At 43.3% G+C, this 16,124-nt stretch overlaps 1 protein-coding gene across 1 annotated transcript in view; it reads left to right on the top strand.

The window, feature by feature from the left end:
* abitram (actin binding transcription modulator) overlaps positions 1-16,124 on the top strand; it is a 57,906-nt gene that overhangs the window by 13,207 nt on the left and 28,575 nt on the right. Inside the window, 1 exon segment of the mRNA XM_068012011.1 lies at positions 13,509-13,560. Within this exon segment, the coding sequence (XP_067868112.1) occupies positions 13,509-13,560 (52 nt within the window).

Genomic DNA, 16,124 nt, shown 5'->3' with positions numbered 1-16,124 from the left:
TACAGGACAATTGGAGTACCTTGTGTATTGAACACCTTTTTTTGTTAAATTGATATTAGACCTTCAGAGAAGGTATAACTTCAATTTACTAGTATAATAAAAGTGATTATAGGATGTAGCTAAGATGAGCCACTGAAGAAAAACTTGGAAAGTATTCAGTGAAACAGAGAAATTAAAGGAAAATCTAATAGAAATGTTTAAGCTTTTGGAAAGGCACATTTATTTCCACTGGTGAGTGACTGGGAAACAAGGACTTAAGTGTAAGGTTAGTACCAATATCAGGCAGAAAGAAATTTTTTTTGGAATAAGGAATTTATTACTGGAAGTAGCTAGTTAAGATGAAGGAATTAGCTGAACAATGTTTAGACGAAAAATACGAAAATAAGCTTAGAATAGATCTGATGTGGAACTAGCACAATGGGCCGGATGGCTTTCTCCTTTGCTGAAATTTCTTAATACAATTTTTTTTATTCTTTCATGGGATGTTGGTAGGTCAGAATTTATTGCCCATCCCTAATTGCCCTTGAGAAGGTGGTGGTGAGTCGCCTACTTGAACCGCTGCAGTCCATGTTGTATACCCACAGTGCTGTTAGGAAGGGAGTTCCAGGATTTCTGACCTAGCGACATTGAAGGAACAGCGTGCGATATAGTTCCAAGTCATGATGTGTGACTTGGAGGGGAACTTGCAGATGGTGTGGTGTTCCCATGAATCTGCTGCCTTTGTCCTTCTAGGTGGTAGAGGTCGTGGGTTTAGCAGGTGCTGTCTAAGGAGCCTTGGTGAATTGCTGCAGTGCATCTTGTAGATGGAACACACTGCTGCCAATGTGCATCGGTGGTGGAGGGAGTGAATTTTGAAGGTGGTGGATGGGGTGCCAATCAAGTGGGCTGCTTTGTCATGGATTGTGTCGAGCTTCTTGAGTGTTGGTGCTGCACTCATCCAGGCAAGTGGAGAGTATTCCATCACATTCCCGACTTGTGCCTTGTAGATGGTGGACAGACTTTGGGGAGTCAGGAGGTGGGTTACTCGCTGCAGGATTCCCAGCTTCTGAACTGCTTTTGTAGCCACGGTATTTATATGGCTATTCCAATTCAGTTTCTGGTCAATGGTAGCCCCCTAGCATGTTGATAGTGGGGGATTCAGTGATGGTAATGCCATTGCATGTCAAGGGGAGATGATTAGATTCTCTCTTATGGAGATGGTCATTGCCTGGCACTTGTCTGGAATGAATGTTACTTGGCACTTATCAGCCCAAGCCTGGATATAGTCCAGGTCTTGCTGCATTTCTACACGGACTGCTTCAGTATCTGAGGAGTCGTGAATGGTGCTGAACATTGTGCAATCATCAGCTAATGCCCCCACTACTGACCATATGATTGAAGGAATGTCATTGCTGAAACAGCTTTAGATGGTTGGGCCTAGGGCACTACCCTGAGGAACTCCTGCAGTGATGTCCTGGAGTTGAGATGATTGACCTCCAACAACCACAACCATTTTCCTTTGCGCTAGGTACGACTCCAACCAGCAGTGAGTTTCCCCCCGATTCCCATTGACTCCAGTTTTTCTAGGGTTCCTTGATGCCATACTCTCAAATGCTGCCTTGATGTCAAGGGTAGTCACTCTCACCTCACCTCTGGAGTTCAGCATTTTTGTCCATATTTGAACCAAAGCTGTAATGAGGTCAGGAACTGAGTGGCCCTGGCAGAACCCAAACTGAGTGTCAATGTACAGGTTGTTGCTAAACAAGTGTTGCTTGATAGCACTGTCGACGACATCTTCCATCATTTTACTGATTGAGAGTAGACTGATGGGGTAGTTATTGGCCGGGTTGGACTTGTCCTGCTTTTTGTGTACAGGACATACCTGGGCAATTTTCCACAATGCCGGGTAGATGCCGGTGTTGTAGCTGTACTGGAACAGCTTGGCCAGGAGTGCAGCAAGTTCTGGCGCACAAGTCTTCAGTACTGATTTGAACTGATCTGGAGTAATTGACAGACTGAGTAATTTCAATTATCAAATTATGAAACTAGTTTTCTGTGTACAGTCACTATAGACAGCTTGTAGTGCAAATTATATGAAGAGTCGCACAGTGCACAATTTGGGATTATCAGGAAAAAGTTTGAATTTTCCGAGTTCATAATCCATTACAGAAATCAATGTTTTTCAGGCACATCAAAGTGTTAATGGTTGTTGAGTGTTCATTTCAGTTTGAGATTGTAACCCCAGAACATGGAAAAATTAAAGTAGCGATGTTGGGCAAATGAAAGCAACAACAACTTGTATTTATATAGCGTCTTTAACATAGTAAAATGTCCCAAGGTGCTTCACAGGATCGTTATAAAACAAAATTTGACACGGAGCCACATAAGGAGTTATTAAGGCACGTGACCAAAAGATTGACTAAATTTTATGGAGGGTTTTAAAGGAAGAGAGGTAGAGAGGCAAGAGGTTTAGGGAGGGTATTCCAGAGCCCTCGCAACTGAAGACACGGCCAGCAAAAGTTAAAATCAGAGATGCTCAAGAGGTCAGAATTAGAGAAGCGAGGATAGCTTAGAGGGTTGTGGAACTGGAAGCATTTACAGAGATACGGAGGGGCCTGCCCATGGAGAGATGTGAAAACAAGGTTGAGAATTTTAAAATCAGGGTATTGTTTAACTGAGAGCCAATGCAGGTCACTGAGCACAGGGATGATCAGTGAATGGACTTGGTGCGAGCCAGGACATGGGCAGCAGAGTTTTGGATGGCCTAAATTTTCCATAGGGTGGAATATGGGAGGTAAAATGGCATTAATGAGAGTTTCAGCAACAGATGAGCTGAGGCAGGGGCAGAGTCACATTGTTATGGAGGTGGAAATAGAGGGTCTTGCTGCGGGTATGTGGTTGGAAGCTCATTTCAGGGACAAATATGACACCAAGGTTGCGAACAGTCTGATTCAGCCTCAGTCACTTACCAGGGAGAGGGATGGATTCAGTGGCAGGGGAATGGAGTTCATGATGAGAACTGAAGACAGTAGATTCAGTCTTCCCAAAGTTTAGTTGGAGGAAATTTCTGCTCATCCAGTACTAATGTCAGATATCCAAGTGTTTTTTTAAAAAAATGTGATGAGGGTTTCTCCCTTTACCATGATTTCAGGCAGAGGGTTTTAGCCCTCACTGACGTCTGGATGCAAAAATTCCTCTTCACCTCCCCTCTAATCTTTCCATCAATTACCTTAAATCTTTGCCCCCAGTTATTGACCTCTCTGCTAACGGAAATAGGTCCTTTCTATCTAGGCCCCCTCATAATTTTATATTCCCCAATTAAACCTCCTCTGGTCCAAAAAACACACACCCAGCCTATCCAATCTTTTCTTAGCTAAAATTCTCCATTCCTGGCAACATCCTTGTGAATCCCTTCTGTACCCTTTGTGATCGCATCCTTCTTGTAATGCGGTGACCAGAACTGTATGCAGTACTGTAGCTGTGATCTAACTAGTGTTCTATACTGTTGTACCATAACCTCCCTGCTCTTATACTCTAAACTTCAGCCAATAAAAGGAAAGTGTCCTGTAATCTTCTTGATCACCTTTATCTCCCTGTCCTTCAGGCATCTGTAAGCATACACTCCAAGATCCCTCTGTTCCTCTTTTCAGAATCCTACCCTTTTTTTGTGTATTTCCTTGCTTTGTTTGCCCTCCGAAATTCATTACCTCGTACTTCTCTGGATTGAATTCTATTTGCCATTTTTCTGCCAATCCATTGATATTTTCCTGCAGGCTACAGGTTTCTTGCTCAGTATCGACAACATGGACAATTTCATCTCCTCTGCACATCTCTATCATGCTCCCAAATTTTAAGTGTAAATCATTGATACATGCCATGAACAGCAAGGAATCCAGTACTGAACCCTGTGGAACCCCACTGAAAAGCACCTGTTGACCATAACCCTTTGCTTTCTGCCACTCAGCTAATTTTGGATCCAACATGTCACTTTTCTTTCGATCCCATGAGCTTTTATTTTACTGATCAGTCTGCTATGTCAGACCTTGTCAATATCCTTCTAAACTCCATGTAGACTACATCAAATGCACTACCCTCATTGACCCTCCTTGTTAAATCTTCAAAAAAAAAATCAAGTTAGTCAGACACAACCTTCCCATAACAAATCCACAGTCTGTCCTTGATTAGTCTGTGCCTCTTTAAATGACCATTTATACCGTGTCTCAGAATTCTTTCCCATTAATTTGCTCACAACCAAGGTTAGGCTGAGTGGCCTGTAATTACTCGGGCTATCCCTCCCTTCCTTTTTAAACTTTGGTACAATGTTAGCAGTCCTCCGGCATTACGACTGTAATAGAGAGGATTGGAGTATGATGGTCAGAGCCTCTGCTATTTCTTCTCCAGCTTTTCTCCGAGCCTGGTGATTTTATCCACTTTCATGGATGCTAAACACCTTTATATTTCTTCCCTCACTGTTTATTCCTATCCAATATTTCACACACCTCCTACTTAACTACAATATTTGGTTTGTCCCTCTTGTTTGTGAAAAGAAGGTATTCATTAAGAACCATGCCCAGGTTTGTGTCTCCACACACGAGTTACTTTTTTGGTCTAATTGGCTCTACTCTTCGTTCTAAAAACAGAAAGTGCTGGAAATACTCAGCAGATCTGGCAGCATCTGTGGAGAGAGAAGCAGAGTTAATGTTTCGGGTTTGGTTTAGTTTAGTTTAGTTTAGTTTAGAGATACAGCACTGAAACAGGCCCTTCGGCCCACCGAGTCTGTGCCGACCATCAACCGCCCATTTATACTAATCCTACACTAATTCCATATTCCTACCACATCCCCACCTGTCCCTATATTTCCCCACCACCTACCTGTGACCTTTCATCAGAACTGAATTTACCTTCAGGTAGCTGTTTCCAGTCCATTTCTGCCAAATCACAGCTCAGTAAAATTGGCTTTTCCCCAATTTAAAACTTTTACTCTTGGTCTATCTTTATCCTTTTCCGTGACTACTCTAAATCTAACTGAATTACTCTTAGTTATCCTTTTGTTGTTTATGCATTTATAAAACACTGGGTTTTCCTTGATTTTACTTGCCAATATTTTTTCATGCCACCTTTTTGCTTTCCTAATTTCCTTGTTAATTTCACCCCTGCACTTTCTGTACTGTAGGCTTTCTACAGTATTGAGCTCTTGGCATCTGAGATAAGCTTTCTTTTGTTTGCCTTATCTTCCTCTGTATGCTCCTTGACATTCAAGGGGATCTAGATTTGTGAGTCCCACCGTTTTACTGTGGCAACATATTTGTTCTGAACCCTCTTTAGTTCCACCTTGAATGTCTTCCACTGCTTTGACACAAATTTACCTTCAAGTAGCTGTTTCCAGTCCACCTTTGCCAAATCACATCTCAGCTTAGTAAAATTGACTTTTCCCCAGTTTAAAACTTTTACTCTTGGTCTATCTTTATTCTTTTTCATAACTACTGTAAATATAACTGAATTATGATCACGATCACGGAAATACTCTCCCACTGATGTCTCTTCCACCTGCCCAGATTCATTTCCTGAAACTAGTTCCAGATCTGCCCCTTCTCTTGTTGGGCTTGCTACGTAGTGGTTAAAAAAAAAAGTTCTCCTATAGAATCATAGAATGGTTACAGCGCAGAAGGAGGCCATTCGGCCAGTCGTATCCGTGCCAGCTCTCTGGAAGAACAACTCAGCTAGTTCCACTTCCCTGCTCTTTCCTTGTAGTCCTGGAAATTTTTTCTCTCCAGATAATTATACAGTTCCCTTTTGAAAGCCACATATGAATCTGCCTCAACCACACTCATAGGGCATTCCAGATCCTAACGATTTGCTGAGTAAAGAAGTTTTTCCTCATGTTGCCATTGGTTCTTTTGCTATTCACCTTAAATCAGTGTGTCCTGGTTCTCGACCCTTCTGCCTTTTTTGTTTCTGCACTTCTCAGCATTTTGCCTACTTTTTTGTTCTTTTATCTCCCTCTGACTGTTCAGAGGTTTATAGGTTTATATACTATTATGTATGGAGTGTTTCTACCTAACTTAGATTCAAAAAGGAGTTAAATGATATTATAAACAACTGGATCCCAAATTTTATATTGGACATATAAAAGAAAGTCTAGAAATCAGATAGAAATGTGGTTTGGTGTAAATTACAAAGGTTTGGATTGGTGTAATGCTAGGAAGCTTTTCAAGCAAGTGAATTTGTTTGCGACTGATTCCTGTGATAGTGGAAATACAATTGTTACTTGCTGATGATCAAGTATTTCAAGTGGAGTAAATATGTTTGCTGGAGGATGATCTATACAAAGAATTTGTGAATTATCTGAAGATACGAGTGAGGGGAAAAGAAGGGTTCTGGAGTGCACCAGACACTTGAGGCACATTTTCAGGGAAAGTGCTGACTGGATATATAACTGCAGTATGCTAAAGAGGTCATTGTTAAATTATGGTTCTACCCTGGATTCTGACTAATACTATTGAATTCATGAAGGGTTTTGTTTATTTGGAGAGAGGAGTGTATTGCACTACTGTAGTTAAACACTACCTACAAGGTGACACCATAGTTGGAATTTTCTGAGGGGTTCAGAGATGGGGGTGGTGGGGGGGGGGGCCATGGAAGTGGTAGAATAACACATCGGGCCGGGTCCCTGACTTGTTTTCACTTCTGCACACTTTTACTGGGGGTGGCATTGCGGTGTAGACGGCTACCTGCCTGGCAGCAGCAGCAAGCCAGTAAAGGGAGGTGATTAAGTAATTAGGCTGCATTTTTTCCATGCCGTTCCAATTTTCTCAGAGGCAACTGGGACTTTCACAGTTTGCATGGCTTGCTGGCTCGGTAATCAGAAGACAAGAACCCTGCTGTGAAGGGTTGGCAGAGGCCTACGATTGCAGCAGTCTTCCTTTGAGCCTGCTGCTGCTGATTGCGCTGGGAATTAAGAAATTCATTCCAGACCCTTCCTCCTCATCTCCCTCTCTTTCCAGTGCCCCCTCTTGCATCCCAGTTACTGTAAGAACATATGAAATAGGAGCAGGAGTAGGCCATTCAGCCCCTCAAGCCTGCCCTGCCATTCAATAAGATCATGGCTGATCTGTCCCAGGCCTCAACTTCTCTTTCGGGCCTGCTCCGCATAACCCTTGACTCCCTGAGATTTCAAAGTCTATCTACCTCCTCCTTAAATACATTGAGTGACCTAGCCTCCACAACTCTGAGGTAGTGAATTCCAGAGATTCACCACCCTCTGAGAGAAGAAATTCCTTCGCATCTCAGTTTTAAATGTGTGACCCCTTATTCTGTAACTATGTCCCCGAGTTCGAGATTCCCCCACCGCTGCCTACCATAAAATTAAACTGGCGGGCACACAACTGAAACATGTGGGTCGGGCCCTGGAAATGGTCCCATGGCAGGTTCCTGACACTTGCAGCAAAATTCAGCCCATAAATCTGATTTGACAGTTAACATTTTGCCCCTCGCCAACTAGAATGACAAATTGGGGATAAGATATAGGTGTATGTTAAGGCAACAAGTAAGCATTACCTTCCATACAAAAGCCTTGTGGGGGAGTGGCTGTAAATGTTAACTGTAGAGGTATTATATGTATGCAAAACACTTAACTCAAAGTAAAGAAAGCAGATCACTTAGCACTTGCTAAGTTAATTGCAAACAATATAATGAGGGAATCAGAAAGTGATTTCTTTACCCTGAAAGAGTAGGGAACTAGAAGATACCCTACTATGTATATGTAAGTAGGATTAGGATCTGGTTTAATCTTCTGTCGTGCACACCGGAATTGGGGGCTCGAAGCAAGGATCTGCCAGGCAAATGAGAAATTTGGAAAATGGGAAGAAAATTGACCTCTATAAAATTCTGGAAAAATAAACAGGTCTTCTTGTTCTGATGATGCAACCTTCCATAACAGCGCTTCTGATATGTCTTCCTTTATCCTCAACTGAGGATACCCCCCTACTGTGGTTGACAGGGCCCTCAACCGTGTCCGACCCATTTTCCCCACTTCTGTCCTCACCCCTTCCTGTCCCTCCCAGAACCGTGACCAGGTACCCATTGTCCTCACTTTCCACCCCACCAGCCTCCACATCCAGAGGATCATCATCTGCCATTTCTGCCACCTCCAGCGTGATGCCACCACCAAACGCATCTTCCCCTTCCCTCCCCATGTCAGTATTCTGAAGGGATTGTTCCCTCCGCAACACCCTGGTCACTCCTCCATCACCCCCGACAGCTCGTCCCCTTCCCACGGCACTTTCCCATGTAATCGCATGAGGTCTGATACCTGCCCTCTTACCTCCTTTCTCTCATCTCCATTCCAGGTGCAGCAGTGATTTACTTGTACTTCCATCAATTTTGTATACTTATTCGCTGCTCACTTTCACTTTTCCTCCACACAAGATCAGATGGCAAGTTGTTCAACCTTGCCCGTCTAAGAACGAAGACCAAAGTACGGAAGATCCTCATCAGGGAACTCCTCTTTGCTGACAATGCTGCATTAACATCCCACACAGAAGAGCGTCTGCCGAGACTCATCGACAGGATTGCGGCTGCCTGCAATGAATTTGGCCTAGCCATCAGTCTCAAGAAAACGAACATCATGGGACAGGACATCAGAAATGCTCCATCCATCAATATCTGTGACCACGCTCTAGAAGTGGTTCAAGAGTTCACCTACCTAGGCTCACCTATCACCAGTAACCTGTCTCTTGATGCAGAAATCAACAAGTGCATGGACAGGCGTTCACTGCTATGTCCAGACTGGCCAAGAGGGTGTGGGGAAAATGGCGCACTGACACGGAACACAAAAGTCCGAGTGTTTCAAGCCTGTGTCTTCAGTACCTTGCTCTATGACAGCGAGCCCTGGACAATGTATGTCAGCTAAGAGCGACGTCTCAACTCATTCCATCTTCGCTGCCTCCGGAGAATACTTGGCATCAGGTGGCCGGACCATATCTCTAACGCAGAAGTCCTCGAGGTGGCCAACATCCCCAGCATATACACCCTACTGAGCCAGCAGTGCTTGAGATGGCTTGGCCATGTGAGCCGCATGGAAGATGGCAGGCTCCCCAAGGACGCATTGTACAGTGAGCCCGTCACTGGTATCAGACCCACCAGCCATCCATGTCTCCGCTTTAAAGACGTCTGCAACGTGACATGAAGTCCTGTGACATTGACCACAAGTCGTGGGAATCCGTTGCCAGGAATTGCCAGAGCTGGTGGACAGCCATAAAGGCGGGGCTAAAGAGTGGCGAGTCGAAGAGACTTAGCAGTTGGCAGGAAAAAAGACAGAAGCGCAAGGAGAGAGCCAACTGTGTAACAGTCCCAGCAACCAATTTTATCTGCAGCGCCTGTGGAAGAGTCTGTCACTCCAGAATTGACCTTTATAGCTATTCCAGGCGCTGCTTCACAAACCACTGACCACCTCTAGGTGCTTACCCATTGTCTCTTGAGACAAGGAGGCCAAGGAAGAAGAAGATTTGCTTCCCACCATGCGGTCGCCTCTATGTTGGGGAGACCAAACGTAGCTTGAGTGACCCTTTGCGGAACTCCTCCGCTCAGTCCAAGAAAATGACCCCAAGCTTCCAGTTGCTTGCCATTTCAATACCGCCACCCCCAACCCCGACGCTCTCCTGCCCATATCTCTGTCCTTGGCCTGCTGCAGTTCCAGTGAATATCAACACAAGCTGGAGGAGCAGTATCTGATCTTTCGATTAGGCACTCCACAGCCTTGTGGGGCTCAACATTGAGTTCAATAATTTCAGATCATGACTGGCCTTTTTGATATTTTTTTTAAATTTTTATTTTTTAAACCATGTGCCTGTTTTTCATGTGCTTTTGGACAGAGCTGCTCATTACTCTACCATTTCCACTCTGGACAAAAGCTTTAATGCTTTGTCTTCCACCACAAGCATTAACACGCTCTTTGCCTTGGTCCCACGACATCTTTATTATTTAATCTCTCCTGTCCTCTGCCCTATCTCGCACCTTCACTTTTGTTCTCTTCCCCACTAAATTCCCGTTCCCCCCACCCCCCCAACCACCTTCACTAGCTTAAAACCTAATTCTTCTAACATTTGCCAGTTCTGATGAAAGGTCACAGACCTGAAACGTTATCTCTGCTTCTGTCTCCATATATGCTGCCTGACCTGCTGAGTATTTCCAGCACTTTCTGTTTTTATTTCAGGTTTTCTTGTAATTCTTTTCCTCTACAATGCCAGAAACAAAAGAGATGGCCACATTTAATGCAAAGGAGTTTGTAAAGCAGGGAGAGATATCCGATAAGTTAAACAAATTAAGTATTGAAGATTTAAAAAGCTTAGCTACGGAAGTGGGAATCACTTTCAGACAAAAGGCAAAATAAACCTGAACTAGTGAAAAGTCTAGCCAACTGTTTTAAACTTACCCCTGAACTAGAAGAGGACAGCATGGACTTAACCAGAAACTTAACCAGAAAGTATGAACACAGATTGAAATACAAAAGTTCCTTTTTGCCTTGGCCCCTCACACGCATACACAGACATACCAGTTAACTGAAATATAGAGGTTTTCTCCTTGGAGTTTTGTTACAAAAAAAAGGCAAAAGAATACTTTGGCCAAATACCTGCTAATTCTTGAAGAAAAAAGATATGGAAAGATGTCAGTTGTCCCTTTTTGGTTTGGCTTCCCAAATACGCGTAGGTGCTGTCACTGGGATCTTTCTAGAACAGTTCTTTCCAGGTGATGTTGAAGATCAGTTTGGCAGGTTGTCCAGGAGAAATGCAGCAACAAGGGTTCTGGCAGGCTTTTCAGGAGGAATGCAGCATCAATTTCTCTATTTCTTTTAAGAGCTTTTCAAAGAGATGGAAGAGGCTGAGTTCTGGTTTTGTCCTTGGCAGGATGATTTAAAATTCCTTTCAAAACACTGTCCGAACCCCAACTGACTGTCCAAAGTGAAACCATAAACAATACCTCAAGAGTTAAGCTTCCTGACCCCTATGAATCTTGACCTGTCACTTCTCCGTAAACATCTCCCCCAAGTCAAAAAGCTCTTGCTGGTTATTTATCTGAAGACAGGTGACTTCCAGTATGCTGTTTACAAACCAAGTCCAAAAGACCTTCGATGACCTCAGTGAAATAAACATCCATGGAATCCTTTTCAGTTTTCCCAAATAAATCAATGTCAATAATTCTAAAATACGGGTCCTCAAAACAAAATACTTGACAAAAAATATAGAAGTGCCATCATGACACTATTTATTAAGATATTGTGTGTTGAGACTCAGTAGTACTCAATAAAATGTTCTCTGCAACCAGAATTGGTGTCAAGATCATGAACCATACAGGATCAGATATTAAGGACCCTGAGTTTGATTGACTCGTCCTGGTGCTTTGTGGTTGACTTGTAGTCAGGTTGGACTGAACAGCTGAGCCTGATGTGTGTTACAGACTTATTCTCTTAGTTTCGAGTTTCGCCTGGTATGTTGTACTTTCAGTTTCTGTTGGGCATTTATGTCATGTGAAATTTAAATCTTGATGCATCCAATTGCGATGATGTTTTGTGATTCAGTATCTGAGGATTTGCAATACATTTATGGCAGGTATTAAAGTTACCTTTCCAGGCTGTTAAAAAGCAGTCTTTGGAAGCAAGGCACCAGAGGGGCAGTCAGTGCACATTATCTTGAATTAGTTGAATGCCATCGTCACTTGAGAATTTTCCCATTTGATCATTCAGCAACTGATAAATTGCTCATGGTCATTCATGATGAAGCCTGGCTACCCGACCTGAACCTGACTAGACCTGATAACGTGTTGGGTTCCAGTCTGGTCGAAATTCCAAGTCCAACATTCGGGCTCGGTTCGGGTCGGACTGGACACTGCTTCCGGGAAGTCACGGAATCAGGCTTACCCATGACTTCCCACAACTCCAGCTGCAGGAATAGCCTGCTGCCAGAACAAATGAAGGAGATTCGGGTCGAGTCGGGCGTGAAAAAAAATTAAAGAGCTTGGGCTCGGTTCGGGGTTGGCTGTGGTCGGATCGGGCCTGGATCAGGTCTTAATTTTATACCCGTGCCAGGCTTTAATTCATGATAGCAAAAGATCTGGTATTGTCAGTCTGATCAGTATAAAAGCAGCAGAGCCATTGCTGAGGGCAAACTTCAAAGTTACTATGACCATCTCAAAAGAGGGAATTTTAAGAGTTAAGTGATTCAATTTTGCTTTTACCTGATAACTCATTCAAAAGTTACCAAGTCCAGTCCAAATTGGATGATTAGCAACTCTACTGGAGAGCTGATATGGGTTATATACAGATATCATTGTTATGTAATGGCATAAAGTCCTGTGACATTGATCACAAGTCGTGGGAGTCAGTTGCCAGCGATCGCCAGAGCTGGCGGGCAGCCATAAAGGCGGGGCTAAACTGTGGCGAGTCGAAGAGACTTAGCAGTTGGCAGGAAAAAAGACAGAAGCGCAAGGGGAGAGCCAACTGTGTAACAGCTCCAACAACCAATCTTATCTGTAGCACCTGTGGAAGAGTCTGTCACTCTAGAATTGGTCTTTATGGCCACTCCAGGCACTGCTTCACAAACCACTGACCACCTCCAGGCGCTTACCCATTGTCTCCCGAGACAAGGAGGCCAAAGAAAGAAATAATGGGAATCCCAGTATTGCTGATGTCTGCAGTGTGTCAATTAATTCTTATGCCTCCAAATTTAAGGGACACTGATGTACTAAGCATACAACATGATGCTTAATTCTCAGCATTATTACATGTGTACATTAAAAATCTTATTTTTGTTATTTCTCGGTGGTGTTGTCGGATTATGCAACAGTTGACCTCCAGCTAGCTTTTTATATGTAAAAGAAATTTTTAGACGTATTGTACATGATTCTTAATTTTCCTGCGAAGTCTATAAGATCTTTGTACAACTGGAGGTAAAGCCTGGCTACCTGAGCTGAACCCGACCAAACCCGACTACATGTTCGGGTCGGGTCTGTATTCGGCGTCCAGCATTCTGGCTTGGGTCAGGTCGGGCTGGACTGTACTGTTTTGTTTCGTATTGTTTTTGTTTTAGTCTATGATCTTTTTCTGTTTCAAAAATTAAAGGACTTGGGTCTGGGTCAGGTTCGGGTTGGCTGTTGTTGAGTCGGGCCCGGCTCGGGTTTTAATTTTATACCCGAGCCAGGCTTTAACTGGAGGCTCAAAGAAATTATAATGTTTGAATAAAGGGGAGAAAGAGAAAATAAGGAGAGAAAAGGAAGTCATGTGGAGAAAAACTGAAGGTCACAAATCACGTATGAATAAGTAAATTTAGCAGACAGAAAATGTAAAATCAGTTTAAGAAGAATGGAGAGAAAAAACTATACAATGAAATGTAGTAATTTTATAGCACGTATAAGGAGAGATTTTTGTTTTTGAAATGTAGTCATGAAATGTTAGTTGCATTAATGGACCAGTGCTTTGAGTGAAATTCATAGGGACATTCATGAAATTTCTGACAACTAGTTATCTTTTGTTTCAGATGTTAAAGGCAAGCCCTGTGAAGATCATTGTATCTTACAACATTCTAATAGGTAGGTGCATATGATACATTGTATAAAAATTCACTACTTTTGATAGAGGATAATGGAATGCTGTACGCTCTCAGAGCTTATCATTAAAGGCCCCAATAGAGCAAACCTAAAATCAGTGATAGCACTCAGCGTCTTGCAACCTCCTTAGGCCACTTCTTGTTTTTTTATCATCATTGATTTTGAGTCAAGTAATAGGCAACCTAGCAGCACATCTTGCGAATAGAAATGCTGTACAATATTGCCTAATCTTTGCGTAGAATATGTAATGTCTTATTTGTTGATATGCACTCTTTTAATTTTATATTGGAGGTGTGTGTTACCCAGGTATTGGTCAATGTCACAAATTTTAAGTGTTGCTTTCTGTCATTGTTAAAGAAGTAGCTTATACTCTGCGTATAGCGTATTTACTCTGTTTCTCTCTCCACAGAAGCTGCCAGACCTGCGGTGTATTTTCAGCACTTTGTTATTTATTATTAAAGAAGTAGCTGGTGTCCCTTGGTCTAAAATCAGATTGTTTCACTTACTTAAATTACTGATGCCCATAAAGATGCAAGTAGCAGAGGTTTCCAGTTATCAGAGCTATCAAATGTACTTGCTGGCAATATGTAAATTGAGAGAACCTATGTAGACAAAATAGACATTCCTGGGAATGGGGTGAATACACAAGAATACACCAGAATTAGGTGCAGGAGTAGGCTATTTGGCCCCTTGAGTCTGCTCCGCCATTTAATATGATTTGATTGTGGCCTCAACTCCACTTTCCTGTCTGCCCCCAATAACCCTTGACTCCCTTGTCAATCAAAAATGTATGTAACTCAGCCTTGAATATATTCAATGACTACGTCTCCACTGCTCTCTGGGGAAGGGAAATCCACAGACTAAAGGCCCTCAGAAAAGATTTCTCCTCATCTCAGTCTTAAGTGGGCGACCCCTAATTTTTGAATTCTGTCCCCTAGTTCTAGATTCCCCCACAAGGGAAACATTCTTTCAGCATCCATCCTGTCAAGTCTCCTCAGGATCTTGTATGTTTCAATAAGATCACATCTCATTCTTTGAAACATCAATGGGTATAGGCCCAACCTTTCCTCATAAGATAACCCCTTCATCCCAGGAATCAGTCGAGTGAACCTTCTCTGAATTGCTTCGAATGCAATTATATCCTTTCTTAAGGAAACCAAAACTGTACACAGTACCCCAGGTGCAGCCTAACTAAGGCCCTGTAGAGCTGTAGCAACACTTCCTTACTTTTATGCTCGATACCCCTAGCAATAAATGCCAACATTCCAGTTGTCTTCATAATCACTTGTTCAAACTGCATACTAACTTTTTTGGTTCATGTAGCAGGACACCTAGATCCCTCTGTACCATAGAGTTCTGCAGTCTCTCTCCATTCAAATAAATATACTGCTTTTCTATTCTTCCTGCCACAGTGGACAAGTTCACATTTTCCCACATTGTACTCCATCTGTCAAATTTTTGCCCACTCACTTAACCTATCTAAATCCCTTTGTACACTCTTTGGGCTGAACTTTACCAGCCCCTCGATGTTGGTCATGACGGGGGTGGGTGGTGGGGCCCGTAAAATACTTGTGGGAGCAGCCCACCATGCCACCGGCAAGGCCTCGGTGCAGCTTGCCCGCCACCAAGCAGCGGGGCCTTCTGTTAAATATTAAGATTAATTAAAAAGCCATGCAAATCAACTTACCTTGTCCCAGCGGCCGTCCCATGCCGATTTTACGGTCGCCAGCCGCAACTCTCTCGCTTTCGGTCCTCCTTTCGGAGTTCTGAGGCAAGACACTGGTGGGTAGCGGGGAGGACTGAAATTATCAGGGCAGGAGCAGGGAAAACCTTTTTTATTGACTGTGGGGGTGACAGAAATGGGTTGAAGGGCAAATGTGACTAGGCTGGGGGTGGGGGAGAGCGTTTGGGGTGGGGATGCAGTTAATGATTGTCATAAAGGTCAATGAAAAGAACATTGGGGGGGTGTGGTGGTTGAGAAAGGGCCTCCAGCTTTTAATCATTTTTTGTAACAAATTCCAGAGTTAAGTCACTTTAAAAATTCAAATTTTTACTAACGGCTTGAAGCCCTTTAAAAATGGTGCCAGCGCCTGCATGGTGGGGACGGATTGGCTGCCCCCTCTACATCATCGGGCGCAGCCACTCTGCCCCCTCCATTTAAATGAGCCCCCGTGTGAAATATTGTGGGGGCTTGGCGATGGCGCATCCACGCCTAATGTCTGCCAACTTCAAAGCGTGCCACTATGGTGTGCGGCGCACCTATAAAATTCAGCCCCTGTGTATCCTCCTGACAGCTTACTTTTCTTGCTATCTTTGTGTCATCAGTAAATTTAGCTACCAAACATTCAGTCCCTTTATCCAAGTCATTGATAGAGATTGTAAGTAGTTGAGGCCCAGGCACTAATCCCTGTGGCACTCTACTAGTCCTTGGCGGTGGCTGTCCCTCGATTCAAGGATGATATCTACTCAAGTTTGCAAGTTTCTGCCATGGGTCTCCAGGTGACTAAACAGGCTGATTCTCAACCTGCAGATCTTTGGGCACATGG

This window comes from Heterodontus francisci, chromosome 2 (genome assembly GCF_036365525.1).
Source record: "Heterodontus francisci isolate sHetFra1 chromosome 2, sHetFra1.hap1, whole genome shotgun sequence".
Classification (NCBI taxonomy): Eukaryota; Metazoa; Chordata; class Chondrichthyes; order Heterodontiformes; family Heterodontidae; genus Heterodontus; species Heterodontus francisci.
The sequence above is the reverse complement of the archived record's forward strand: the minus strand, read 5'-3'. Positions and strand labels throughout refer to the sequence as shown.